At 36.7% G+C, this 27,525-nt stretch overlaps 3 protein-coding genes, 2 non-coding genes and 1 pseudogene across 5 annotated transcripts; 3 read left to right on the top strand and 3 right to left on the bottom strand.

Moving 5' to 3' along the window:
- Nucleotides 1–9,003: 9,003 nt before the first annotated feature.
- Nucleotides 9,004–10,290, top strand: LOC120143085 (annotated as a pseudogene).
- Nucleotides 10,291–10,688: 398 nt separating this feature from the next.
- LOC120143112 (dehydration-responsive element-binding protein 1D-like) lies at nucleotides 10,689–11,103 on the top strand. Its single transcript, XM_039157521.1, has one exon. The coding sequence runs from the start codon at nucleotides 10,711–10,713 to the stop codon at nucleotides 11,101–11,103; it is 393 nt and encodes a 130-aa protein (XP_039013452.1). The 5' UTR covers nucleotides 10,689–10,710.
- A 10,419-nt stretch (nucleotides 11,104–21,522) lies between these two features.
- On the bottom strand, nucleotides 21,523–21,615 carry LOC120143187. Its single transcript, XR_005517912.1, has one exon. It is a non-coding gene; the product is annotated as a small nucleolar RNA snoR27 (small nucleolar RNA).
- Nucleotides 21,616–21,711: 96 nt separating this feature from the next.
- Nucleotides 21,712–21,802, bottom strand: LOC120143186. Its single transcript, XR_005517911.1, has one exon. It is a non-coding gene; the product is annotated as a small nucleolar RNA snoR26 (small nucleolar RNA).
- Nucleotides 21,803–23,080: 1,278 nt separating this feature from the next.
- On the top strand, nucleotides 23,081–23,874 carry LOC120143044 (heme-binding-like protein At3g10130, chloroplastic). Its single transcript, XM_039157467.1, has one exon. The coding sequence runs from the start codon at nucleotides 23,155–23,157 to the stop codon at nucleotides 23,752–23,754; it is 600 nt and encodes a 199-aa protein (XP_039013398.1). The 5' UTR covers nucleotides 23,081–23,154; the 3' UTR covers nucleotides 23,755–23,874.
- Nucleotides 23,844–24,627, bottom strand: LOC120143045 (protein transport protein yos1-like). The gene is made up of 2 exons (XM_039157468.1): nucleotides 24,474–24,627; nucleotides 23,844–24,146 (listed from the first exon to the last, which is right to left on the bottom strand). Exon 2 carries the CDS (start codon nucleotides 24,140–24,142, stop codon nucleotides 23,909–23,911), a length of 234 nt encoding a protein of 77 aa, XP_039013399.1. The 5' UTR covers nucleotides 24,143–24,146; nucleotides 24,474–24,627; the 3' UTR covers nucleotides 23,844–23,908.
- Nucleotides 24,628–27,525: the final 2,898 nt, after the last annotated feature.

Genomic DNA, 27,525 nt, shown 5'->3' with positions numbered 1-27,525 from the left:
TAACAACTGGTATCAGAGCTTTTGGTTGTGAATTTTGTCAATTTTTCTGTGATGTCACTATTCATTACTATTCACGTGAATAGTGATTTTCGTGAATAGTGAAATTTGGTCGGCGATACGAGTTTGTCGACGGAGGTGTTCTAATACACGGCGGTTCACAGAAATTGTTAGAAACGATCCAAACGAAGCCAGATTCGAGTGGGAGCGATGGCTGCAGACGAAGGGAAGGTGAAAATTGAAAAGTTCGATGGTGCGGACTTTGGTTTTTGGAATATGTAGATTGAAGATTTTCTGTACCAGAAAAATCTATATCAACCCCTCTCAGGAAAACAACCAGAGGGCATGAAGAATGAAGACTGGGCTCTTCTCGACAGACAAGCCCTCGGAGTTATCCGAGTGACGTTATCCCGCAATGTTGCTTTCAACATAGCAAAGGAAAAGACCACGGCGGGTCTTATGGCGGCTCTCTCCAGTATGTATGAGAAGGCATCGGCCTCAAACAAAGTTCATTTGATGAGGCGATTATTCAATTTACGGATGGCGAAAGGGGCATCAGTGGCTCAACACCTGAATGAACTCAACACAATCACAACCCAGTTGAGTTCCGTGGAAATTGAGTTCGATGATGAAGTTCGAGCTTTAATTCTCTTATCATCTCTACCAGACAATTGGAATGCTACTGTTACAGCAGTAAGCAGCTCGTCGGGAAATAGCAAATTAAAATTCGACGATGTTCGGGATCTGGTATTGAGTGAAGAAATTCGACGAAGAGAAGCGGGTGAAGCATCAACCTCCTCAGCCTTGCACACGGAGTCTAGAGGGAGAACTTCAGAAAGAAATTCAAATCGTGGCAGATCCAAATCTAGACGGGGAAAATCAAGAACATGTAATAAAGATTTTACATGTTATAATTGCGGCAAGAAGGGTCACTTCAAAAGAGATTGCTGAGCACCGAAGAAAAATACCGGTGCACAGGAATCTGCCAACATGACAGAGGAGACAGGTGATGCCATGATTCTAATCGTCAACAGTCCGATTGAATCATGGATCTTGGATTCAGGGGCATCTTTCCACTCCACCCCATGCCGAGAAATCATGGAGAACTATGTCAGTGGTGATTTTGGGAAGGTTCATCTAGCTGATGATGAAACCTTGAAGATCGTCGGAAAAGGAGACATCCGACTAAAGCTGCCAAATCAGACCACCTGGAAGCTGACAGGAGTGAGACATATTCCTGGCCTCAAAAGAAATCTGATTTCTGTTGGACAGCTTGATAGAGAAGGTTATAGTACAACCTTTTCAGGCTGTGAATAGAAGATTACCAAAGGAGCACTCATCATTGCTCGTGGTAAGAAGACTGGTACTCTCTATGTAACCTCGAATTTAGAGAATATCATTGCAGTAGCAGATGCTGACGGAAAATCAAACCTATGGCACCAAAGGCATGGCCATATGAGCCAGAAAGGGATGAAGACCCTTTTGTCAAAAGGGAAGCTGCCGGATCTAAAGAATGTAGATGTCGGACTATGCGAGGATTGCATCTTTGGCAAACAAAAGAAAGTCAACTTTACAAAGATTGGCAAGACTCCAAAGGCAGAAAGGTTAGAATTGGTTCATACTGATGTATGGGGATCATCCCCAGTTCCATCTCTTGCAGGCTCACTATATTATGTCACCTTCATCGATGATTCAACAAGGAAGGTGTGGGTTTATTTTCTGAAGAAGAAATCAGAAGTCTTTGATACCTTCAGAAAATGGAAGGCCATGGTGGAAAATGAGACTGGTTTGAAAGTCAAGCGGTTGAGGTCTGACAATGGAGGAGAGTACAGAGACAGTAGATTCAGAGATTTCTGCGCAAACAATGGGATCAAGATGGAGACGACAGTTCCCATAACACCGCAACAGAATGGCGTAGCAGAGCGCATGAACAGAACTCTGAATGAACGTGCCAGAAGCATGAGGATACATGCCGGATTGCCCAAATTTCTATGGGCTGAAGCTATCAACACTGCAGCTTACCTGATCAACCGTGGGCCCTCAGTTCCTTTGGATGGCGGAATACCAGAGGAAGCTTGGAGCAAGAAAGAAATAAACCTTTCACACTTAAGAGTGTTTGGTTGTATTTCTTATGTACACATAAACTCTGCTGAAAGAAGTAAACTTGATGCCAAGTCCAACAAATGCGTCTTTGTTGGTTACTGTGGTGATGAGTTCGGTTACCGGTTTTGGGACTACAAAAATCGAAAGATCATCAGAAGTAGAGACGTCATTTTCAATGAAAATGTGATATACAAAGACAGGTCAACCGCAGAATCAGGTAATACCGAAGCTAAAACAAAGGAATTTGCTGAGTTTGAGGAGATTTCTGGAAATGGTGTTCAGATCAGTCCTGAAGCAGTTCAAGAGGAAGAACCAGGCACACCAGAACTGAGACGCTCCTCCAGAATTCCTAAACCAACCCAACGGTATTCACCTTCTTTGCACTACTTGTTGCTGACTGACAATGGTGAACCAGAGTGCTATGATGAAGCTATGCAGGTGGATGATTCAGTCAAGTGGGAGTCTTCCATGAAAGATGAGATGGACTCGCTTATGTCAAATCAGACATAGGAATTAGCTGAATTACCACCAGGCAAGAAAGCGCTCCACAACAAGTGGATTTACAGGATCAAAGAAGAGCACGATGGGAGCAAACGCTACAAAGCAAGATTGGTAGTCAAAGGTTTTCAGCAAAAAGAAGGTATTGACTACAATGAAATTTTCTCTCCAGTAGTAAAACTGTCTACAATCAGACTGGTGTTGAAAATTGTAGCTGCAGAGAATTTACATCTTGAGCAGTTAGATGTAAAGACAGCTTTTCTTCATGGTGATTTGGAGGAAGAAATCTATATGAGGCAGCCAGAAGGCTTCATAGAGGCAGACAAGAAAAACCTGGTATGCAGGTTGAAGAAGAGCTTGTATGGTTTAAAACAAGCTCCTAGACAGTGGTACAAGAAGTTCGATAGTTTCATGGGTAGCAGTGGTTTTACCAGATGCCAAGCAGATCATTGTTGCTACATCAAGAGGTTCGACAATAGCTTCATTATTTTATTGTTGTACGTTGATGTCATGCTCGTTTCAGGCTCAAACATGCAAGAGATTATACACTTGAAGCAAAAATTGTCGAAGCAGTTTGCTATGAAGGATCTGGGCGCTGCAAAGCAGATTCTTGGGATGAGGATCAAAAGAGACACAAAGTCGGGGACTTTGATGTTATCACAGGCTGAATACATCAACAAAGTACTTTCCAGGTTCAACATGCAAGATGCTAAACCAGTAAGTACACCTTTAGGTGTTCATTTCAGACTCTCCAAAGATCAATCACCAAAGACAGAGGAAGAACGTGCACACATGGTGAAGGTACCGTATGCCTCAGCAATTGGAAGTCTGATGTATGCCATGGTTTGTACCAGACCAGATATTGCTCATGCAGTGGGAGCTGTTAGCAGGTACATGAATAATCCAGGCAAGGTACACTGGGAAGCAGTCAAATGGATCCTCAGATATCTGCGGGGTACCACAAACAAAGCACTTTGTTTCAAAGGTGGAGATACGATACTGACAGGCTATGTAGATGCTGACTTAGCCAGAAATGTTGACATCAGAAGGAGCACTACAGTGTATGTCTATACTCTAGGAGGTACTGCAGTGAGTTGGGTTTCTCAACTACAGAAGATAGTTGCTCTCTCCACAACTAAAGCAGAATATGTCGTTGTTACGGAAGCCAGCAAGGAGATGGTTTGGCTCCAAAGTCTCTTGGAAGAGTTAGGCAAGAAACAAGAAAACAATGTCTTGTATTGCGACAGTCAAAGTGCTATCCATCTAGCAAAGAATCCGTCTTTTCATTCCAGGACGAAGCACATACAATTGAGATATCATTTTATCAGGTCTCTTCTGGAAGATGGGATTTTGAAACTTGAAAAGATCAGTGGAGCTCAAAATCCGGCAGACATGTTGACAAAGACGGTGACTACAGACAAACTGAAGTTGTGTTCAGCTTCAGTTGGCATGCTAGAATAAAAGAACAGAAATACTGCTGCATCGATCGAGGTGTGAAGACAGATTAAAATCAGTCTTCAAGTGGGAGATTGTTGAAAGTAATCAAAGGTGGGGCCCAGCTGAATTGTTTCTCAGCAGAATTTTCAAAATTGGGGGAGGCACCGCACATTCTCATTGACAAAAGGGGCACCGAATTCGGTGCCCCAATATTAAATTAAAATAAAAAATGGTTAAATCACACATTTAGCCACTGCACACTTTAGGGTATTTACAAGATTAGTCCTAAGTTTCAACTATAAATACCCTAGCCCATTTAGCTTCAAAATCATCCCAAAACATTTCTTTCTTCCTATACTAGAGAGCTTTCTTGTGAGTAGTGAGTGTTTTGTAAACACTTGTAAATTTTCTCTCTTAGTAAAAGATCTACAGCAGCTCGGAGACGTAAGCACAATTGGCTGAACTCCGTTATCAATTTTCGGGTATTATTTTTCCGCTTTTATTTCGCATTCTCACAAATCTGGTTATAGGAAAATTACTTGTACTCAATTTATTTCCTAACATATGGTGTATAATTTTGTCTTCGTCTATAAGATTAAAACGACATTTCAAAACTGAGAATGTGTTTCTTGCAGGCAACTGTGGGATTTACAGTATGTGGGAAAGAAAGCTTAGTAGAGGTAGATGCCAAGGATATTGTTCTGGAAACAAAGTAATATGAATGTGTTCTCCTGATAATCATCACGGTTCAAGGGTAAGATCATGGAACTCGTGACCTTTTGGCATGAGTATCCTTTCCACCCTTGTTGTCTGGAGATGTGGCATGGAAGTCATAGCAAACACCTCATGGTTTTAACTTATAGCTTCCTTCTTCCTCTGGCTATCATAGTTCCTCAAGATTTATAGTATATACTTAATATATGCTTGTTAATACCTTGATATTTAGATAGTGATCAATGTTAATGCAAGTCTTTGAAGTATTTCTAAGAGCTACTAGGCTTTGAACACTGTGGGATGGCTTTAGCAACCTCTAAATAGCTGATCCGGCTACGATAGTTACATGGTCCGTCTTAGCTTAACGGTGGTCCCCCAACGCTCTCCGGTTCTTAGAAGTGTGAAGGTTTCAGCCAAATCCAATGTGCCAGCTTCTTCTAAATAATGTCTGTCCTCTGATCTAGACAGGACAACAATGTTGCCTTCTACACCGTAGTTGGTATCCAATTTATGTCCATCTTCAATACCTTTGGCCTGCTTTTTTGTCTCTCTTTCTTTGTGGATTGCCAGAACATTATCAGGCCCCACTTCAAGTTCCACAGCCACTACAGTTCTTTCTTGCAGAGGCATTACTCATTATTTACTCATCAGGTGGTCACTCTTTTCATGCATAATTCTCCGGTTTCGGTCGTCGTATATCTGATCGAATAATAACCCGTTTCTGCTTAATCTAGGAAGTAGATGTTGGCTTGAAAAAAATGCTGGCTAGCTTCATGTATTTGATATGTCTTTAATCCATTTGTTGATTCCTTGTTCTTACTGCTAGCCTCAGAAACAGGGTAGTGTAGCCAACCGGACCTGATAGGGTTTTGAAACTTGACAACAACCAATCAAGCCAGTGGTCACAGGATTCACACGTAGAAAGCCAGTGGTCCCCTTCCTTGCCATGTTTCAAATTCAATGCACAAACAAGTGCCATTGCTTATGGTTCTAAACTCTGTCCCATGGCACCTGTATTTTTGTTGCCATAAGTATACGTCATGTGCTTTGCAAATAATATTGCAGTTATAAATCTATTAACATCGGTGGTAAAAGAAAATGTTATTCTTTTTAGAGAATTCGAGTTTGAGTAGTTGTATCTGTAGGGTATATGTGCGTTGTCAATAGACTAAGGGAAAAGAAGGAAAGATGAGTGGGTTTTTATTGGTTGAGACCTTGAATAACACGGTGAATAAGGTTTATGAAGTAATTTTCCCTGTTATACGGATATATTTATTCGTTTGTATATGAATTGTATTTATATGAATGTGTATTAATTGTCATCGAAATTGTAGCTTTAAATGGTATACGGAGGGTCACTTTCAACTCCCAACATTCAAGTATTTTGTTGATCACTGTTGGATTTTCTGTGGTCAGTGTTTCGAGACCGTAAACATAAGAGAAACATATCCTTAAAATCATCTGCTCGAACCAAAAAAGATGGTTAAATTTTGTCTGCAGTCCCCGTACTCTTTTACGTATTGAAATTCAGTCTCCTACTCACACTTCTGGAAAATGCGTTCCTAATGTGTCTTTTTAAAAAATAAATTTAAATTAATACGACTTATGTCAGTTTAATATGTCTGTTATTGCTTATCTGTTGGTTTAATTTAATTTTTTTTAAGGGGTCAAATATTGAGAAAAAAATTAAGAGCTAAAATTATTTGTTTTGAAAATTTTTAGGCAAGAATTTTATAAGTTATTGTAGTTTTCATATATAAATAAAGATTAAATTTCTAGTAGGATGAGACACTAGGTCCCTTAAGCAAGGTCAGGGGTTCGAATCATGGCGTTTGTGAATGGAGCAAACTGGGTTGGGAGGGCTACTCTCACCTCTGAAGTACCTGATCTGGATTAGTCGGTCAATAAATCGGATATCAGTGATTAATTCAAAAAAATGGAGCAGCTAAATGTGAAAAGTGAGAAAAATATAGGGATGTGAGAGGAAAATTGGAGGAATCATTTGGGCAGGCGTGATGATATGAGCACGCTTACGGTAATTTTGAGGTGAAACTTTGGGCATTAATCAGGGGGGTGAACGCACGTTGCTCTTCAATGCAATTAAATCCCCCGATCCATGTTATGTCAAAATTAACATAGATGAAGACTTCGACCCTCAGCGAAAGTTGGCTGCCATCAGTGTTATAGCTTGGGGCTCTACAAGTGTACCGTTGGACAATTTGACTTTATTGCTATCCTTTTGCATCGAAACGGTCTTGCAGAGATCCATACTATGATTATCGGTTTAAAATTTGCTCAAGAGAACCATTGACACTAAGTTGTGCTTGAGAATGGTTCGACAAAGATAGCTAATAAATTGACTCGTGATGTGGTAAATTTGTCCACTTTAGGATTTCATCTGATTAAAACTCGATCCATTTTGCAGAACAATGTATCTTTTAAAGTTGTTTTTGTCTCGTGCATTTATAATAAGGTGGCCCATGAGTTAGTAAGCTGGGCACTTAAATCAGGGAATACGTTGTTTTTTGACTCGTTTTGTTATGAGATTATTATATTTGTTGTAACTTATGGCATTGATCTTGGTTCACATATTTCCTGGGCAATTTTTTTCTCTTGTAGATCCTAAAAGGAGTTTTTAATGAGACCTTTTTCTTTAAAAAAAAAAACTTTCTCTTCTCCTTTTAATCTCTTGCTCCCCACAACACTACCTTCCCCTCTCTTATAAATAAATTTGAGAAGAGATAATTAGAATAATGGATTTAAATAGTGGGTTGTTATCGCAATAACACATGTTATATAGCAATAAAGGTGTCATCTTAAATCGTTATTGTGTGATAGTGATATCTGCAATCACCATATAATATTTATTCTATCTGTAAAAACAATAAACACAACACGACCGAAAACACGATCGCAATCGTAACTTAAATCCCCAATGTGAATGTTACACTCATATACAAGAGTCTAAGAAAGACATTAGTATCTACAAGTCATATGTGTTTGATTCAAAAAATAATAAATTTGATTTGGCAATAATCGAATTGAATATGAATATTGTAACAAATTTAATTTTTTTAATTAATATGAGGTAAGTATAAGGTAATTTCCGTTTCAAGATATCTCTTAATCATTTGACATTGAACGCTCACACCCCTAATATCTCTAATGCTCAAACCTTGAACCTTAAAGAATAACAACAATTCATTTATCACCGAAGTCGTTTGTTTCGTGCGCAAAGTATCAAATTTTCGAGAATATATATGATGATTAAAATAGGAGAGTTTTTATCTAGAGTAAAAAAAATTGATTCCATTAGTTCGAGTTCAAATTTAAATTTAAAACAATTGAATCATTTAAACCTAAAGCATAATCAATTGAATCAAAGCTGATTCAAATTTAAAACAATTTGAACTCGAAAGGACTTCAACGAGAGATTGCCAAAACCTAGAGTGGCTAAAACCCTAAATTAAGCAAACTTATAAGGACTCCACCTGAAAATAACAAGCCTCAAGTCCAAATCACTTGAAAACACAGCAATTTGAATCTAAAAGGACCCAACTTAAAATTTACTTGATCTAAAATAATACTCGAATAATTAGTTTGATGATTGAACTTTCAAAAGTTATAAAACAATCATCAAATTTATCCAATTATTATAAAATGGTCATTGTGATGTTATAATAAGTATAAAGATTCAATAAATTTAATGATCATTTTATAATTTTTGAAAGTTCAATCATCAAATAATTATTTAAACAGAATTTTTGTGACTTATGATATATTTCATCTCAAATTATTTTGCTCCAAATTACACTCCTAACTCGCTTAATCATGACATATTGTTAGACCCTCCGTCGTTCTTGAAAGATACTATCTCAAATCTACTCTCTTAACTTTTAAAAAATCAATTTAGTCCTCGAACTTAAAAAAAATTAACCCATCTATCACATCATTAGTCACATCACCAACCACCATGAACTATTAAGTCAACATCATAACGGTCAACGACGAAAACTGTTAGTCAATAAATTACATTGAATTTTTTCTAAGTTCGAGGGCTACATTAATCTTTTTGAAAAAGTACAGAGGCCTCGTATATTTTTATCTAAAAACAATCATATTCATTTTTAACTTTTAGGGTGGGAATGTAAATAAAGAAGACATAGAGTACATTTGAGAATTAATAAAAAAGTACAAGTGCAAAACTGAAAGTACGCTCATTATAATATTCCCTCAGTCAGCAGGAACCACCGGGAGAGAGAAAGAGGAGATGGTGCGACTCATAAAGACTTTACTGAAACGAAGAAAAACGTCCTAGATTTTCACAGCCTCCAACCCAACCTTCACATTCTTTACTTTCTCACCTCTGGTTCTTCACCCACAAGCCTCAGAATAAAAAATTAAGTGAAAAAGAAGAAGACGAAACCAGCTTGTTGTAAATCGAATCATCACCTGCCTTATCTTTGTAGACCAACAAAAGAGAAGAGAAACAAACTCAGATTTCAAAAATGGCCACTTTCTTCATTTCCAGCTATCTTACAGCCCTGACTTGTCTTGTTTTCCTCTTCAAAATCTTGGCTGCAGAGCAAAGTTCATCTTTTTCTTTCAAAAGTTTTGGTAAAGATCCAAAATTTGAGGCCAATATTGCATTATATGGGGATGCTCATGTTGGTAATGATGGCTCTTGGATTCAACTTACTGACTCAGTGAGTTGGAGTGCTGGGGAAGTCATGTACAAGAAACCCATCAAGCTTGTTGGAGTTAAAGTCAGGAACTTTGCTTCTTTTTCAACTTACTTTTCCTTCTCAATGTCTCGTGGAAATAGTGATGGTTTGGTTTTTATTATGGTTCCTGGTAGTTCTAAAGTTGATGTATTGGGGAATAGTTCGTTCGGGGTTTCTCTTGGATTGGAGGAAAGCAAAAGCAGAATTGTTGCTGTAGAATTTGATACTTTCAGAGATGTAAATCATGGTGATTTGAATGAAAACCATGTGGGTAGCCAAGTCTTCACAGGCATGCTTTATTCACTCGTGGAGTTTTAAGCTAAGGCAGGCTCCCAATTGGATGCATTCCCAACCACTCGATCCCCAGGCTATTGCAAAGAATCCTCCCAAACCTTTGACGGTAGCCCCCAAGAGCAACACATGTTTTCGTAAAGTGCTAGTCCTGTTCGTATCCGGCGGTGCTTGCGGAGCCTTGACAGCTTCTCTCGTGCTGTACCTACGGAAAATCTTCGGTAATACCCTGTGGTGCCTGAAGAGTGTGTTGCGGATCCTGGGGATTTCGAGTAGATCAAGAAGGTCAAAGTGGTAGTGGTAGACGATGCCGTCAAAGATGGAAAGAACTAGATTTCTGATTGAATGTTACGTTGTAAATTGACGATGTTCTGTAATCGTAGTTGCAGGTTTTGTGCTTACGTAGTGTTTTCCTGTTGCTTGCCTTAACCTTAAATGCATAACTCATGTGCAAGTTCTTCACTGTATTACCTGATTGTTTTCATCATTTCCCCCATGTTTTTATGCTTAAGATCTGTGCTTGGCTTTTACTTTGAACTTGTTCGAGAAAAGATGCATTGATTAAATGGGTCTGTGATTCAGGGTCAGAATCGTCGCCGTTATCGGATTCCGGGAGTGGAACTAGTCGACCGGTAAATTTGGAGTCAAGAAAGATGTATAATTTGGAGTCATCCTGCAAAAACCGTAAAATCAAAAGAAACATTAGACAATTAAGAAGCAAAATTACAAGGTCTATTAGCCCAAAGTAAATGTCGGAAATTAGTACCTTATCTGTGTCGTAATACTGAACTATGTTTTCATGTTCAAACTGACTTAAAAGAGCAATCTCCTGAAAAAGGTAGGGAGCAAAGAAATCATGTCAGACAAAGACAAGAAGAACATGGGTAGTTCAAGTTAATGAACATTTAAGCAATCAAAAGACAGGGTTAATTTCTCGGATGAAGATATGATGTTAGCTTCGAGTTATCGGAAGAAGCGAGCGGGGCGGAAGAAATTTCGCGAGACTCGGCATCCGGTGTACCGTGGAGTCCGCCGAAAGAACTCCGGGGAGTGGGTTTGTGAAGTGAGGGAGCCTAATAAGAAGTCGAGGATTTGGCTGGGCACATTTCCAACGTCGGAGATGGCTGCGCGTGTCCACGACGTGGCTGCCATAGCTCTGAGAGGAAGGTCGGCTTGCCTGAACTTCACCGGCTCAGCTCGAAGGCTTCCGGTTACTGCTTCTACCGATCCAAAGGATATCCAGAAGGCGACGGCAGAGGTGTTTCGATCGACTGAGCAGTGGGATGAGAACTCCGGAGATAATGGGCTATTTGACATAACTGACACCAATTTTCTTTAATATTCTTTTTCTGACATCGTTTGACTAATATTTTTCGAAGTAACATCCTTTCTGTTGAGTTGACAAAGACGTGTCCTCGGGGACGTGCTTTACCCGTGTTTTCGCTGAGTTAGATGCCACGTGTGGAAGGCGCATCTCCGGGGACGCGCCTTCACTGACTCGACTGCCACGTGTGGAAAGCGCATCCCCGGGGACGCGCCTTCCATTAAATGCCATAAATGTCCCCATCCGTTTTTCCTAGCTACCCCTCCTCCTCCCCTATATAAACCCCCTCAACCCTCCCTCATTCTTCACACCAAAATCATATTCTCCTCTCTTATATAACTCAAATTCTCCAACTATTTGAGTTTTAAATTTGTTATTAGTGGTAAGAAATTTATTTTTATGTTAGTATTTTTTTAAATAGTTATTATTTTTTATATTAATATATTTATGTAAATATTATTTTTTTATTAAAATAATATTTATATAATTATTATTTATTTAGAATTATTAATTTTTTTTTGCTAATTATATTGTTTTGTCTACAGTTATAATGGAAAACGAAATGCTGTTGCGATTGGATATTGATCATATCTCCAGACATTTTAGCGATATGGTAATATTTTTTATAATTAATGTTCATATTTAAATTTATTTTTATTTTAAAGTTATTATGAATTTATATTAATTTTTATTTTTTATAATGTATATTATTTAGGACACTGATCGTATTTTAGAGACTTTTATTAAAAATTCACGTATACCGACACCGGAACGTATTTTACCATATTTGGCTTCTGCCGAGTTCGGGTATATTGCAACAATTATAGACGGTTGTAAACTCGAACCTGTCCTAATTTCTGCACTGATTGAGAGGTGGAGGCCCGAGACACACACTTTTCACCTTCCATGTGGAGAGGCGACAATTACATTGGAGGATGTCTCTATGCATCTGGGGCTTCCCGTCGACGAAAATATGATGTGTGGTATGGCGGATGGTGATTGACAATCAATGTACATTGATTATCTTGGAGCTGCTCCGCCAGAGTTTAATGGAGGTAGAATAGCTTTATCTTGGTTGAAAGCTAATTTTGAGGTTTTAAATGAAAATGCTTCAGAGGATCAATCAAAGGCATGTGCTCGGGCATATATTCTACGAATAATTGGAGGAATATTGATGCTCGACAAATCTCGCAACCAGATGCATTGTATGTGGTTGCGGCATCTGATCGATTTTGATGAAGCTGGAAGATATAGTTGGGGCGCTGCAGTTTTGGCATTTCTCTTTAGAGAAATGTGTCAGACGACGAATTATAAGAAAACTGCTATCGGTGGATGTCTTCTGCTTCTACAATCATGGGCGTGGTTCTGCATGCCTTTCTTATGCCCGATCGTGAATGAACCATACGTATTCCCCTTATTGTTGAGGTAATTTTCGAACTAAATTTTGATTTAAATATTTTCAATTAAATAGGGTGATATTTAGTTTATATTATATTTAATAGGTGGTCGATGAAAAGAAATGACCATAAAAGTATACCTACTGGGTTAGAGGAAATTCGTTTACTTATTGATACGAAAGCTGGGTCTGATGTATGTTTTTAAATTTGTTTAATTATTAATATTTTAATTTAAAATGTTAGATATAATTAGAATATTTTATTTATTTGAATTGTATATTTATATTTCAGTTTCAGTGGATACCTTATGCGAGCGATGAAGTGAAAGCTTGCATCCCACCCCACCTTAGTGGATCATTAGATGTATGGATATCGGTTATACCTCTTATATGTTATGCTATTATTGAGTGGCATCCAGTTGATCGCGTGCTCCGTCAGTATGGTTGTACGCAATATATTCCTGGAGCTCCTAGGAATTTAGACGACGTGCATAACATAGATAGACGAGGAAAGAAAGATGTTAACTGGGTGGTGAGACACAGAGATTAGATTGCGCTTTGGGAGAACCGATATACACTGTTGGCCCCTCGACAATATTACGCTGAAACTGGTCATATGGTTACGGATAACTATATGGACTGGTTTAATGAAAATGGGAAGCTGTTTCTACTTTCGGCGGAAGCACGAGGGGTTAACATTCCTAGGCGCCGAGAAAGACGTCAACCGTCTCAATATCATCGTCCCCCGACGCGTGGACGGAGAGAAGGCGCTACCGGTTCTACATCAGTCCCACCACAACATCCTTATTCGTCATGCCGTAGGGGTACATGCCCAGCCCTCCACTTCATATGCCAAGCCCACCCGTTTATATGCCATCTCCGCAGGGTTACATTCCGAGCCCGCAGGGTTACATTCCTAGCCCGCAGGGTTTTATACCATATGGAGGTGCATATACGACTATGTTTAATGATCCAGCATATGGTTCATATGGATCTTATTTGGCTGATGGTGCTTCTCCGCAGACACCTCAATCTCCATCTGGATCACAGACATCGATGCCAATGTTTCCACAGTTTTCACAGTTCCCGGGGAGCGGTGGGATTGTTACTAGCACTCCTCCAGGGTCGTTATTTTATACAGGCCCTTCAGCCCCTTCAGCATCATCTACACCAAATGAAGAAAATGCTGCTGATGATGATAGTGAAGATGAGGAGACTGAAGAACAAGTTCCACGAAGAAATCCTCCACGAAATAGACAACCACCGCCATGTGGAACTCATTCGAGAAGACGACATCGGTGATCCAGTTGTATTTAATGTTATTTAAATAATTATATTTCAGAATTTTATGTAATTTGGTTATGTTATTTAAATGTTTCATGGTTGTTACATACATATTTTTTAATGTTATTTTTTATTCACATTTAACATTAAATGTTTGATAAATGTTTTTAAAATACAAATTATATTATTCAAAATTTAAAATAAAAATAAAAATAATATTATTCAAAATTTAAATTTAAAATATAAATTATAGTATTCGAAATTTAACATTAAATTTCAACTTAATATTCCAATTGTATTCGAAATTAAAAGTTATATTCCAATTATAGTTCACAATACTTAAATTGAAATTAAATTTATCCATACATATGATTTTATCATTAACATATATATTAAAACGTATACATTAAAATCAACTTATGTTGAGTTAATCGATCGACGGAATCGGCCAAGAGGGGGTGAATTGGCAATTTATTCAATGTCACATTTCAATGCTCATTCCATACAATTTCAATGTCACAATCAACTTATCACTTCACATTTATTCAATTTATCCATAACATTTTATCTAATTTATTCAAACTTCACATAACGTTTTAATTTAAGTTATTCTTAACTTGCTGAACTTTCAAAAGAAGTTAAATTTTGGTTATAATTTACCTGATTTACTGATATATCTAGTGTCCCCGAGGGACATGAGTGACATAATAGGGCAATGATAACATATTCTATGACAAAATAATAGAAGGCGCGCCCCCGGGAACGCGCCTTCAAGTCCCCTGAGAAATAATAGGTACTGATATGAATAATGTCCCCGAGGGACATGAGTGACATAATAGGGCAATGATAACATATTCTATGACAAAATAATGGAAGGCGCGCCCTCGGGAACGCGCCTTCAAGTCCCCTGAGAAATAATAGGTACTGATATGAATAATGTCCCCGAGGGACATGAGTGACATAATAGGGCAATGATAACATATTCTATGACAAAATAATGGAAGGCGCGCCCCCGGGAACGCGCCTTCATGTGAATAGTGAAATAATAGGTACTAATATATCTAGTGTCCCCGAGGGACATGAGTGACATAATAGGGCAATGATAACATATTCTATGACAAAATAATGGAAGGCGCGCCCCCGGGAACGCGCCTTCATGTGAATAGTGAAATAATAGGTACTGATATATCTAGTGTCCCCGAGGGACATGAGTGACATAATAGGGCAATGATAACATATTCTCTGACAAAATAATGGAAGGCGCGCCCCCGAGAACGCGCCTTCATGTGAATAGTGAAATAATAGGTACTGATATATCTAGTGTCCCCGAGGGACATGAGTGACATAATAGGGCAATGATAACATATTCTCTGAAATAATAGAAGGCGCGCCCCCGGGAACATGCCTTCATGTGAATAGTACTCCAATTATAGACACTATTATATGCAACATATTATAAACTTTTAAAACAAACTTCAGTTCACAAGCTTTCAAATTCTCAAATTCTCAAACTCTAAATTCTCAAATTCTCTGAAAATGAGTCGTCTTTCTGCTGTTGTTTTGTATGATGGACTAATTAAGGAAGCTGAAGAGGGGGTTATTTTTAGTCAGATCATTATATCCCCTTAACCTTGAAGAGAAACATCACAATTGAGGAGTTAATCACAAAAATTTCGTTAAAGATTCGTGTAGCAGGCCAGATAAGACTATCTTCACTTTAGTACAGATTTCCTACTGAACTTTTTCTGCTCACGTATACATCATTTCAGCTTTCAAACGATGATGATGTTTCTATGATGGTTGATGCTCATATGGGGAGTTCACAATCTCTTATTGAAATGTATGCCACTTTTATTGAGGTTCGTGTAACTCGTGGTCTCTCATATTCCTCTCACTTTGGCATTTCATATCAAACTGATCAAGTTGATAGCCCGACACAACTGATCTGTAATGATTTCACATCATTAATGGCGGATCCAACGCCAGATACCATGCCATCAAGTTCAATAGGAAGGCATTCATCTGCAACTGCTTATGATCTCAACCCACGTGGCTTCACCAATAATCCATATGGCAACATCTCTTCTACTTCAAGGGGCATACATTTATCTGCCAATATTTTCGACTTACATATGGAAATGCCAACGAGACGACAGTCTATTCACATCCCACATGATACAATGGCCTCAAGTTCAAGGGGAGAACACGCAAGCGGGAACTTATTTGACCTCAACATTGGATTATCGGAGGAACCCTCATCTCCACCAGAAGAACCTCTTCGGGAGCCAGGTGCAGATGGTGCTGAAACGGGATTATTCGTTGAACCTGACTCACCACAGTTTAACGTACATTCTGATGATGACGAGGATGACGTTCCGATAAATACAACACCAGCCGAACTTCCTGCACATATGTATGAGGCTGATTATGATGCAATGTATGAGCCTGAATTCCCAGATCTTCCTGATGTTGGCAACTATGGACATCGATCATCAGTCAATGACATTAATTTACATATTGGAATGGAGTTCGCATCGAAGGAGGAAACAATGATGGCAATAAAGAGTTACAATATTCATAACTCAGTTCAGTCCCGAGTTGATCGATCTAACACGGAGAAATATGTCTGCTACTGTGTCCAACGTGACAACGGATGTCAATGGATGGTCCGTGTATCAAAGAGGAAGAGGAAGAACAACTTATGGGAACTAACCAGATACAACGGTCCTCATACATGTTGTGCAACAGGTATAAACCAGGATCATCCCAACTTGGACTCCAACATTATTTGTCAAGCAATCATGCCCATTGTGAAGCAAAGCTCTCATATAGCTGTTGCAGTGTTGATTTATGCTATACAGTCACAATATGGGTACACTGTCTCATATAAAAAAGCATGGTTGGCAAAACAGAATGCCATTTGCAAACTTCATGGCGAATGGGATTCCTCTTACAACGAGCTGCCCAGTTGGTTTCATGTTTTGCAAAGACTTAATCCCGGGACAATTGTTGAGTTCGAAACTCAACATCATTACGTGAATGATCGAATGGTTCGCGATCGCTGCCAATTTTACCGTGTCTTTTGGACTTACCCTCAGTGTATTAATGCAGTCAAGTACTGTAAACCAGTTGTCCAAATTGATGGTACTTTCTTGTATGGGAAATACAAGCAAGTTTTATTATTGGTTGTGGTCCAAGATGGAAACCGCAATATTCTTCCTGTTGCGTTTGCCCTCGTTCAAGGAGAAGACACTGAGTCTTGGGCTTTTTTCCTTAAAAATTTACGTTTACATGTTGTCACCAGGGAGCGAGTATGCATTATTTCAGACCGAGGAGCTGGGATAAAAGCAGCAATGGACTCTTTGGGTACAATGTATAGACCTCCACATGTTCAACATCGTTATTGTGTCCATCATATTGCTGCAAACTATTACGAAAAATACAAGAAGAACGATGAACGTCAGTTAGTCGTGCGGATGGGTATGTTACTTTTTCCCAATTTTTCTATCAATTTCTTATTACTTATTTATACTTCATATTAACTATTACATATTCCTAATGGCTTAGGTTACGAACTCTTACCTCAAAGGTTTGATTCGATGCTACAAGAGCTGTTTGGCAAAAATAAGAAGGGGTGCGAGTACATTATGGACATCAACAAAGAAATGTGGACAAATGCATATGACGGGGGGTATCGCTATGGTCATATGACAACAAAATTGGCTGAAGCAATAAATTCAACCTTAAAGGGGGCGCGTCATTTACCAGTCACGGCGTTGGTTAAAACGACTTATTTTCGTTTGGGTCAACTCTTTGCAAAGCTCGGTGGACAAGCTCTTACTTGAATGCAAAACGGACATATTTACCACCCAAGACTAGTAGTTGATTTACAGAAAAAAGTGGCTGCATCAAATGGGATGTTAGTTACAAATTTTTCTCGCACCCGTGAATTGTTTCGTGTAACCGAAATGCCACGTCCGCTGCAAGGGATTGAAGATAACTCTTTCAGAGTTAATCTGCAAGAGAGGTGGTGTGATTGTGGTTTCTTTCAAGCACTCAAATATCCATGCTCTCATGTCATTGCTCCTTGCTCACATTCGCATTTGGACTACAAAAATTATGTTGATCCCGTATACCAACTTTCACAAGTATTCAAGGTATATGAATTTGAGTTTCCGCCCATAGGAAACGAAAGATACCCAAATGAGATTCAAACTTGGCTTACAATTGTACCAGATCCATTGCTATTGAGGGACTCAGGTTGTCCAAAATCTACTAGAATACATTGTGATATGGATATTCGGGAGAAGTCAACAGAACAAAAACGATGTGGGCATTGTAGAAACATCGGGCACAATAGAAAAAATGTCCAGCTCTGTTATCATCATATAACCGTTAACTCTTATGTAATTAATATTGTATTTAAATGAATGTTTTTGTTTCTAATAATTTAATGTTATTGCATTTATATAATTTTTCAATGTATGTACACCTAAATAATTTTTTTTAACTTTTAAATACATAAATATATTTAATATATTTATTTAATATAATAATTAATATTATTAGTTATATTTTTTTTAAATATAATAATAATTCCACCTTCTAAGTAGAGAAAAATATTAAATTAAACAAATTAAAAATTATTAAAAAATTTATGTATACGATGAACATTTCATGTTCTGATTGGAGGATTAAATTTATTAAATTAAATTTTCAATAAGACTAATTTTATAAAATATGTAAGTCTTGAAGATTAAATATGTAATTATACTAATTTATTAACTTATGCATCAATATTTTCGTTAAATATTGATATGAGATGACTAGATTGATAACATTTAAATAATTAACTGATAAAATTAATAGATCGATAATCAAAATCAAAAATAATAATATAACCATATGTGTAATATTATAATTTCATACATTTTTCCTATAACTACAATAAAGTCAAAACTGGTTTTCATATATTGTTATATCATATTAATATAGATAATTCACTCCACCTTTAACACACATTAACAAAATACATTTGATAATTCTTACATTATAATCGAAACATTTTACATAATATATTATTAATTTATAATAATAATAAAAATAAAATATTTATTATTAAACAAAATACGTGACAGTCGAGCTGGCGAAAGGCGCGTCCTCGGGGATGCGCCTTCCACACGTGGCATTCAACTCAGCGAAAACACGGGTAAAGCGCGTCCCCGGGGACGCGCCTTTGCCAACTCAGCTGAAAGGGTGCTACTTCGGGAAATATTGGTCAAACGGTGTCAGAAAGGGAATATTAAAGAAAATTGGTGTCTGTTATGTCAAATTCCCGAGATAATGAGAAGAAAGAGGGAGAGGAAATGACGGTGTCGGAGAATATGGTATTAGTTGGATGAGGGGAAGAAAATGAGATTGATGAGAAAAAAATTAACATCTATAATTCAATGAATAAATTAAAAAAATTAAAAATATGATGAATAAAATAAAATAAATAATAAAATTCAATGAGTAAACGTATAATTTTAAGTTTATTGTATTGATGATTCAATTTACAACTACCATAATTAAGGGTGTTCATTTTTTTGGTTTTAATCTAATTAACCGACCGAATCGAATTAGTTCGGTTAATTCGATCGATCATCGAATTAGTTCGGTCGTGAAACGGTTAATATTTTTTTAGAATTCGGTTAACGGTTAATTCGGTTCGAAATCAGTTAATTAACCGAAATTAAATTTTAAATTTTAAATATATAATATATAACATATGAGTGCAACCCAAATAATTTAAAACTCAATTAATAATTTAATATCCAATAACTTTTAAACCTAAATCAATATTAATTAATTAAAAACCCCATATAAAGATTTTATTTTATAATTATATATTATTTAAATTAATTGTAAATTATTTTTTTGAATTAAAAAAATTCAATTTTTATATAAATTAGAAAATTAAAAAATCAGTTAATTAAAAAATTAATCGAATTAACCAAAATTTATTCGGTTCGATTAATATTTTCAAAAAAATCAGTTCGGTTAACATTTAAAAAACTTATGATTAATTCAGTTAATAATAATTCGGTTCGATAGACCACCTTTTTAACCGATTGAACACCCTTAACCGTAATCTCAATCTCTTGTATAAAAATTTCAATCATTATGAATTATAACGAATATTTATGACATTTTTATATCTTTTAAAATTTTAAGATTCATTATATATTTAACGTACTCATGTTGCACGCTGTGATTTTAGAAATTATCATTTCTCATTCTTATATCCATTCCGAATAGGGATGAACATAGGACTCAAACTCGACGGATTTTGATCCGACCGGGTTTGTTTTTTTTTTAATTTCGGTTTGGGTTAGGTCGAGTTGGATTTTTTAAATGTGATGTTCAGATCGGGTCGGGTTGAGGATGAAAAATATCCGACTCGACCCCTAAAAAATAATTTTACCTTTTATATTTAAAAATAATTAAAATAATATCTCTCTATATATTGTTTTTTTAAATTAAATCATTGTTTTTATTGAATAAAAATAATATTTTTATATTATTTCGGGTAGAGTCAAATTTTTAAGTTATATATTGGGTCAGATTGAAATGATCATCCAACTCAGTTGGTAGAGCACAATGCTCTTAACCTTGGGGTCGTGGGATCGAGTATCACGGAGGGCATTTCATAATTCGGAGGTCTCCTACGGAAGTTGCTCTCAACCTGGCGTTGGGGGCAGCCTACTATCTTACCTCTTCCTTACCCCATTACATATGGGAATAATGGTCAGTTATTTTTTTATTGGGTTAAAGTTGGGTCGAGTGAAATCTTGTTTCATGCATGTCAGGTCAGATTTCGGGTGGACAAAAAATCTAACCCAACCCAACCCGACCCATTCTCATCCCTAATCTCGTACCCATATAGTGCAACCTAAAAGAGTTAGAAGTACATTACATTATGTTTAAGGCGTGTTTGCTGGGAATCTCACATTTCTCCGTTTGGTTGGCTGAGAATGTCATTCTCGGTAATCTTACATTACCAATAATGAATTTTTTAGGGTATATTACCGAGAATGTCATTACCTCTCTTTTCTTAGGTATTGTTGGATTACCGACATTTTGGACTAAAATGCCCTTAATTTTTTTTTTCTTTCAAAAATATCTTTATTCTGTCATTGAATAATACAAATTCTACGAAAGTTAAATTATAAATTTATCCTTAAACTATTTTAAATTTACAAAAAAAATATGTAATTAAAATTTTATATAAAATTCAGGAGTTAAAGTAAAATTTTACCATTTCATTAAAAAAATTTATATTTTTAATTTTGTAAAAATATATAAATTTTATGAATTTAAATTTTTTAAAGAAAATATATAAATATTTTCCAAATTGTTATAAAAACAAATATATAATAATGACAATTTGATAAAATATACATTAAAATAATCTTTTATTCCTTTAACCAAACACGGTAATTTAACATTCCTGCTAAATCAACAAAACACAAAATACAACATTCCCAGTAATCATATTATCTGGTAATCTTTTATTTCAACCGGTAACCGGTAATCTTACATTATGTGAACCTAAGGCATCCTTAATATTATCCATTGATCAGCTATCCAATTACATATATCGTGTTGAGTGTCAGCCCCATTGTTAATGGAACTACCCCAAATCTTGCAAGACAAATGAAATCTCTACCTTAACGAGACCAGACAAGCAATGGACATGTTACAAAAACAAGACAGGATCTCAGTATGGAAAATTATCTTCAACCCCCTTCAAGGGAAAGTTCAGATAGATAACGCAGTTTATAAAATAACATCATGGATCCAATGAAAGCATAGATTAACAACTATGGGGATGCAATTTTTGAACCAGTTAATTCAGCAAGAAGCCAAAAAAATCCAGAATTTGAAGAGAGTTGAAAACGAAGCATCTCAGATATAAAACGCCCACTTTGTTTCTTCACTGACAATCAAAGTGCAAGGATAACAATTTAATCATCTCATCATTGGTGCCCCTTTTTTCCAATAAATGAAAAACAAGAGAACATAGATCAACTGAACATGAAAACTGAGATAGCTTTAGAGGGGGGGGGGGAATGGAACATTGGTTGCCCTAGGTACTCCGACACCGACAGAGGCGGTGTTTGCTGCCGCTTATATATAACCAAACCCTAGGATCTTTCAGAATAAGCCCTATAAATCTATGGGTTTTATCCACCTTGTTTGAAATGTGTTATGGACCTGAATAAGTCCAAGGTTTTTGGGTCCTTGGCTCTAAAACTCAACATTGTTGAGATATATCACTAAACCGAATGTTAAGGTATTTAAATCAATGATAATTTTAATTTTAATTTTAAATTTTATAAAAAAAATAAGGAAATGATATTTATTCGAAATATTTTTTAATTATTGTGATATCACTACCTAAAGTTATAATATAATTGTTTGAACTCGTATAGGCCTGTAAACGAATCCACCGTTCAATGAACCGTTTGTGTTATGTCTTTGTATTTATTAACGAACGAACATGAAAAGATTTTATGTTCGTTTAGTTAAATTAACATACACATACAAAAGGTTCTTTCATTCATTTACGTTTGTGGACATTTGATAATGCGTTCGTTTATGTTAGTTCTTTATGTCGGTTCGTTTATGTTTGTTGAGTTAATAAATTTTAACCTTAAAAATATTAATATAAATTCAATTAATTTTAAACCCAAATAAAAAAAATACTCAAATCAATTAAAGAAAATATAAATCCTAAAATTATTTGAAAAGAAAAAAACTTTTCTCAAATATAAACCAATTAATTTTATGTTCGTTTGTATTCGTTTACATTCATTAGTTTGTGTTCATTTATTATTTTAATGAACGAATATGAACAATCTAAATTTCTTAATGGATGAGCACGACCAATAAATTCCGTTCGTTTAGTTATTCGTGTTCGTTTGTTTATGTGATTAAAATTAAACGAACAAACATAAATATATCCTAATTTATATTCGTTCGGTCCGTTTATAACCCCTATACTCGGATCCTTTAAAAAGAATACTATTCTTTATTACCATTAAAGACAAGGGCTCATTCTTCACTGACATAGAGGTCGTGGATAAATGAAGTCCACCGAGTCATCTCCAAATTGGAGCCACAAAACCCAGTAACACAGGCGTATGAAGTCTTTACTCCTACCCCAAGCAATGGCATTACGACAAAATAAGCACTCGGTTGAACAATCTAGAAATTAAGATTTAAGAGGGCAAATCCAACACTTCCTTCACTTATTTCTTATTATAAAAGGTTTCCCCTTGAACCCTTCAATTCAAGCTCAAACCTTTTTTTTTCCAAACCACAACTTGTTTTTCTCCAACATGGGTCTGATTTTCGGCAAAATCGCAGTGGAAACCCCAAAATACGAGGTGGTTCAATCCACTGCCGAATACGAAATCCGAAAGTACCCACCTTCAGTTGCGGCACAAGTCACATACGATCCATCGCAGTTCAAGGGGAACAAAGACGGCGGCTTTACCTTGTTGGCGAACTACATCGGCGCTTTAGGCAATCCCCAGAATTCCAAACCGGAAAAGATTGCAATGACGGCTCCGGTGATAACTAAATCGTCCGACAGTGAAAAGATTGCCATGACTGCTCCCGTGGTGACGAAGGGTGACGACAACAACACGGTCACCATGCAGTTCCTGTTGCCGGCTAAGTACAAGAGTGCGGAGGAGGCGCCTAAGCCGTTGGATGAGAGGGTGGTGATAAAGGAGGAAGGTGAGAGGAATTATGGGGTGGTGAAGTTCGCCGGAGTGGCGACGGATAAGGTGGTGGAAGAGAAGGTGGAGAATCTGAAGAAGAGCTTGGAGAGAGATGGACATAAGGTGACTGGCCAGCACTTGTTGGCTAGGTATAATCCTCCATGGACTATACCACATCTTAGGACTAATGAAGTCATGTTACCAGTCGAGTAAATGTCTGTTTAACTGTTCTTTTTCTTACAATTATAAGCATTTGTCAGTGTATCAAGACATTTGATTTTGCTTAAGCTACAAAAATGGTGTCACCAGAACATGAGTTCTCTCTTATTCTACTATTTCCGAGTATTGTACATACATGATAAGTGGCTTAACCGGTGAACAACTTGATTACAATGGTGATGATATTGAACAGTATAAGTGGCAGTCTTAGGAATTGGCAAGCATGTACGAGTCCAATTATCCGTCCCTTTAGTGTATTTCTTCTCCCTCTTTGAAATTCTGCCAAAGTCCATCTTCTTGGACCCAGGAACCTATCTTCATTCAGAATCGCTAATGCATTGGCAAAGAGCAGTAAACCTTCAAGAAATGTCCAGAACCCCATTTTGCTGCACCAAAATCATGGTTTCAGTTCTCACAATTGGGGTTTTTTAGTCTATAAGTATATCAAAATCCCATAGAAAAAAGAAAGAACACCAAAAGAATCAACATATGTTTAAGCATAGACAGCAAAAGTTCAATCTTTGATGAGCTCTGGTGAACAAGCAAACATGATTTTACAATTAGACAACAAAAGATCTGACCGATTATGATGTTGGGGTTGAAATGAAACATATTATTGGCATGATAAAAATCTCAAATTTTCAGATTCGAGAACACAAAGGTTCAAAACAGAGTATTTTCTAGAGGAAGCAAAAGATGTTAAATTTTCTCACCTGTGACGAGAAACAACCCTGGAAGATTGTTTTTTCCAGCTGGAAGCAGAGATCAAAGATGAATATGCACAGCCAAAACCCTTTTTGAAGAATGGAAGCAACAAGAAGAAAGTCGCGAAACAAGTGGACAACAGCCGGTCGTAACTTGTTGGGCCACGTATGATTCAGGGAGGCTTTTGATCTGACCGATGAGATCGTCCTTGCTTACGTATTCCTCGATGTGGTTTATCCTTTCATACATGACCCCAGAACTAAGGCCCATGCAATTTATCAGAAAGCCCAAAGGACAAGCTAAAAAGGAAACCATTACTCCAACGTAGGGTTGAAAATGACGAGTAAAGTTAACTTCATTGGTTTATTTTTTAAGGTATTTATATTCGATTTGCATCATACATTATCGTGTTTGCATTTGTTTATTTTTTAAGTTGTTTATGTTCGATTCGTTTAACGTTTACGAACATATTTATTAGTATGTTTATAAATATTTAAAAAAATGATGAAATTGCACCAATAATTTTTAAGTTCCTTAGGCTTCATAATTTGATCTCTAAAGTTCACTATATGTTCAATTTAGTACACACTTTCAATATTTAAAATGTAAAATAAAATAAAATAAGAGAGAACCAGGTAAACAAACTAATAAACAAGTCAACAAACAACAAGCTCCTTTATAAACATAAATGAATCAACGAACCACTATTGGTTTTCTTCCGTTTATTAAACGAACATAAAAGTTTTGTTTATACTCATTTATTTAACATAGCAAACAAATACAAACGAATAGTTCACAAACATTTTATCAAACGTTCTGTTCATTTACACACTTATTCGAATAACATCTGAATCTCTTCCGTTCATAATTTTTTTAAGAGAAAATAACCTCAGTGACCGAAAATTCCTTATAATATACGATTTTGACCAACTTTTTTTCGATTTGCCAAAATGACCAACAAAATCGCAATGCGATCTCTAAATCGCAACACGATCTCCAGTATCGCAAATCAATTTCCAGATTCGCAACGCAATTTTGACTATCGCAATGCGAATATGTAAATCGCAACGTGATTCTGACTATCGCAACACGATAATACATAATCGCAACGCGATTCTGACTGTCGCAACACTGAATTTCAAATTCGTAACAGGTTTTAGTTTCATAACACAAATGTTTGGGTATATAACTACGCAACAAAAGCAACTCATAACCTAAATCCCTAAATCGCAACTCATTCCATCTCCATCTATCACCCTCTCCGACGACATCCGTTCCTATATCCAACGACATCCTTCCCCATCCGGCAACAGGTTTTAGTTTCGCAGCTTGTTTGTTTAGTAAATTAATTTACAATAATGAAATCATCTAATGTTGATCATGTTTGGATAGATTTGTGTTTTGGAGGGTCATGGGAGAATGTTCATGGTGTTTTACAATATATGCCTTTACCCATGAATCTTCAACTAAAACTGTCATTAAAAAAGTTAACTTATGAAACTCTAATGTTACGTATTGCAAATAAATTGAATTTAGAGCCCTTAAGTGGATTTAGGCTATCTTATCAGAGAAAATGTCTTAACCTTATGAAAATGACCATCCAGCTCAGTTGGTAGAGCACAAGGTTCTTAACCTTGAGGTCGTGGGATCGAGTCCCATGGAGGGCATTTCATAATTTGGAGGTCTCCTACGGAAGCTGCCTACTATCTTACCTCCCCTTACCCCATTACATATGGGAACAAGGGACAACCATTTATCAGAGAAAATGTAAAGTTTATTTGTTAACCGACAATGAAGATGTTGAACGATTCATTGCTTACATTAGTGTTTCGCAAGATGATGTTACATTGTATGTTGTTGAACCTAGAAGTAGTGAAGTTGGGTCAGTAGCGGGTAGTAATCAACTAAGTTTTTCAACCCCAATTTATGGTGCTCAAAATTTAATGGTTCCACCACAATTTCATCACCAAGCAAATTTTGTTTCACCACATTTCCAATACCAAACACAATCTCAAAACCCACAACCTTTCCCTAATCCAAATCCCAATCAACTTTCAACACCAAATTCCGGTTTTCGTATTAACCAGTTAGATGATGATGAGCCAACAGAAAAATTGTGAGTACTAGTCGGTATTTGAAATTTGATATTCGTCAATACCCGGACTTTGATCTTGGTCAATACTCGGATTTTGATGATGTTTCAGAAGAAGAAACAGACCCTGCGTGTAATGATTTTGATATTGGTCAATACCCGAATTTTGATGATGAAACAGCCGCTGCCGAGGAAGATGTTGTTGATGATAATGAGGAGGAAGTTACGACTGTGAATGAACATGTTGAACATCCATTCTGTAATTTATATAACCCTGAAGAAGAAAAAGGAGAAGAATAAATCCCCGAAGAAAAGTCCCCGAAGAAAATGTCACGGGAGTATAACTGGAATATGCCAGAATTACTTCAGATACCGGAAGAAGAGTTGGTAAAAATAGCAGTTGATTGTTACACAAAAATTATTCGTATCAAGAAAGATGATTGTTTTGATACAAAGGAAGACTTGAAGATAGCTTTGTATACGAAATGTGTGGAAGATGGCTATCAACTAAAAGTTAACAAATCAAGCAAAGATCGTTTCGAAATAAGGTGTATGATTGACAAAAACTGTACGTGGCGTATGATTGCAAAGAGGATAAAAGATTGTGAAATGTTTCAAGTTAGGACTTTTATTGATAAACATACATGTTCAAGAACCCAAGTTTTTCCTCACCATAGACAGGCAAACAAAAAGGTGTTGGGTGGTTTTCTGGCTGAGTTAATGTTTTTGAATGACAGAGTATATCGGGGACATGAAATTATGACTGACATGAATGCTCGGTTCAAGATTAGTATCTCATATTCTCAAGCTTGGAGAGCCAAATGTTATGCCTTGGAATTGTTGAGGGGGTCGCCAGAAGCATCGTTTGCCCAACTGCCGGCTTATTGTCACAATTTAAAGCTGAAAAATCCTGGGTCGGTAACTCATATCAAAACAGATAGAGATGGACGCTTTGAGTTGCTGTTTAT

This window comes from Hibiscus syriacus, unplaced genomic scaffold (assembly GCF_006381635.1).
Source record: "Hibiscus syriacus cultivar Baekdansim isolate YM2019G1 unplaced genomic scaffold, ASM638163v2 tig00110833_pilon, whole genome shotgun sequence".
Taxonomy (NCBI): domain Eukaryota; kingdom Viridiplantae; phylum Streptophyta; class Magnoliopsida; order Malvales; family Malvaceae; genus Hibiscus; species Hibiscus syriacus.
Note: the sequence above shows the minus strand (reverse complement) of the source record. Positions and strands in the feature narration are given on the sequence as shown.

Coding starts and splice junctions, on each gene's coding strand:
- LOC120143112 (XM_039157521.1), top strand. CDS start 10,711: ATGATGTTAGCTTCGAGTTATCGGAAGAAGCGAGCGGGGCGGAAGAAA.
- LOC120143045 (XM_039157468.1), bottom strand. CDS start 24,142: ATGGGGTTCTGGACATTTCTTGAAGGTTTACTGCTCTTTGCCAATGCA.
- LOC120143044 (XM_039157467.1), top strand. CDS start 23,155: ATGGGTCTGATTTTCGGCAAAATCGCAGTGGAAACCCCAAAATACGAG.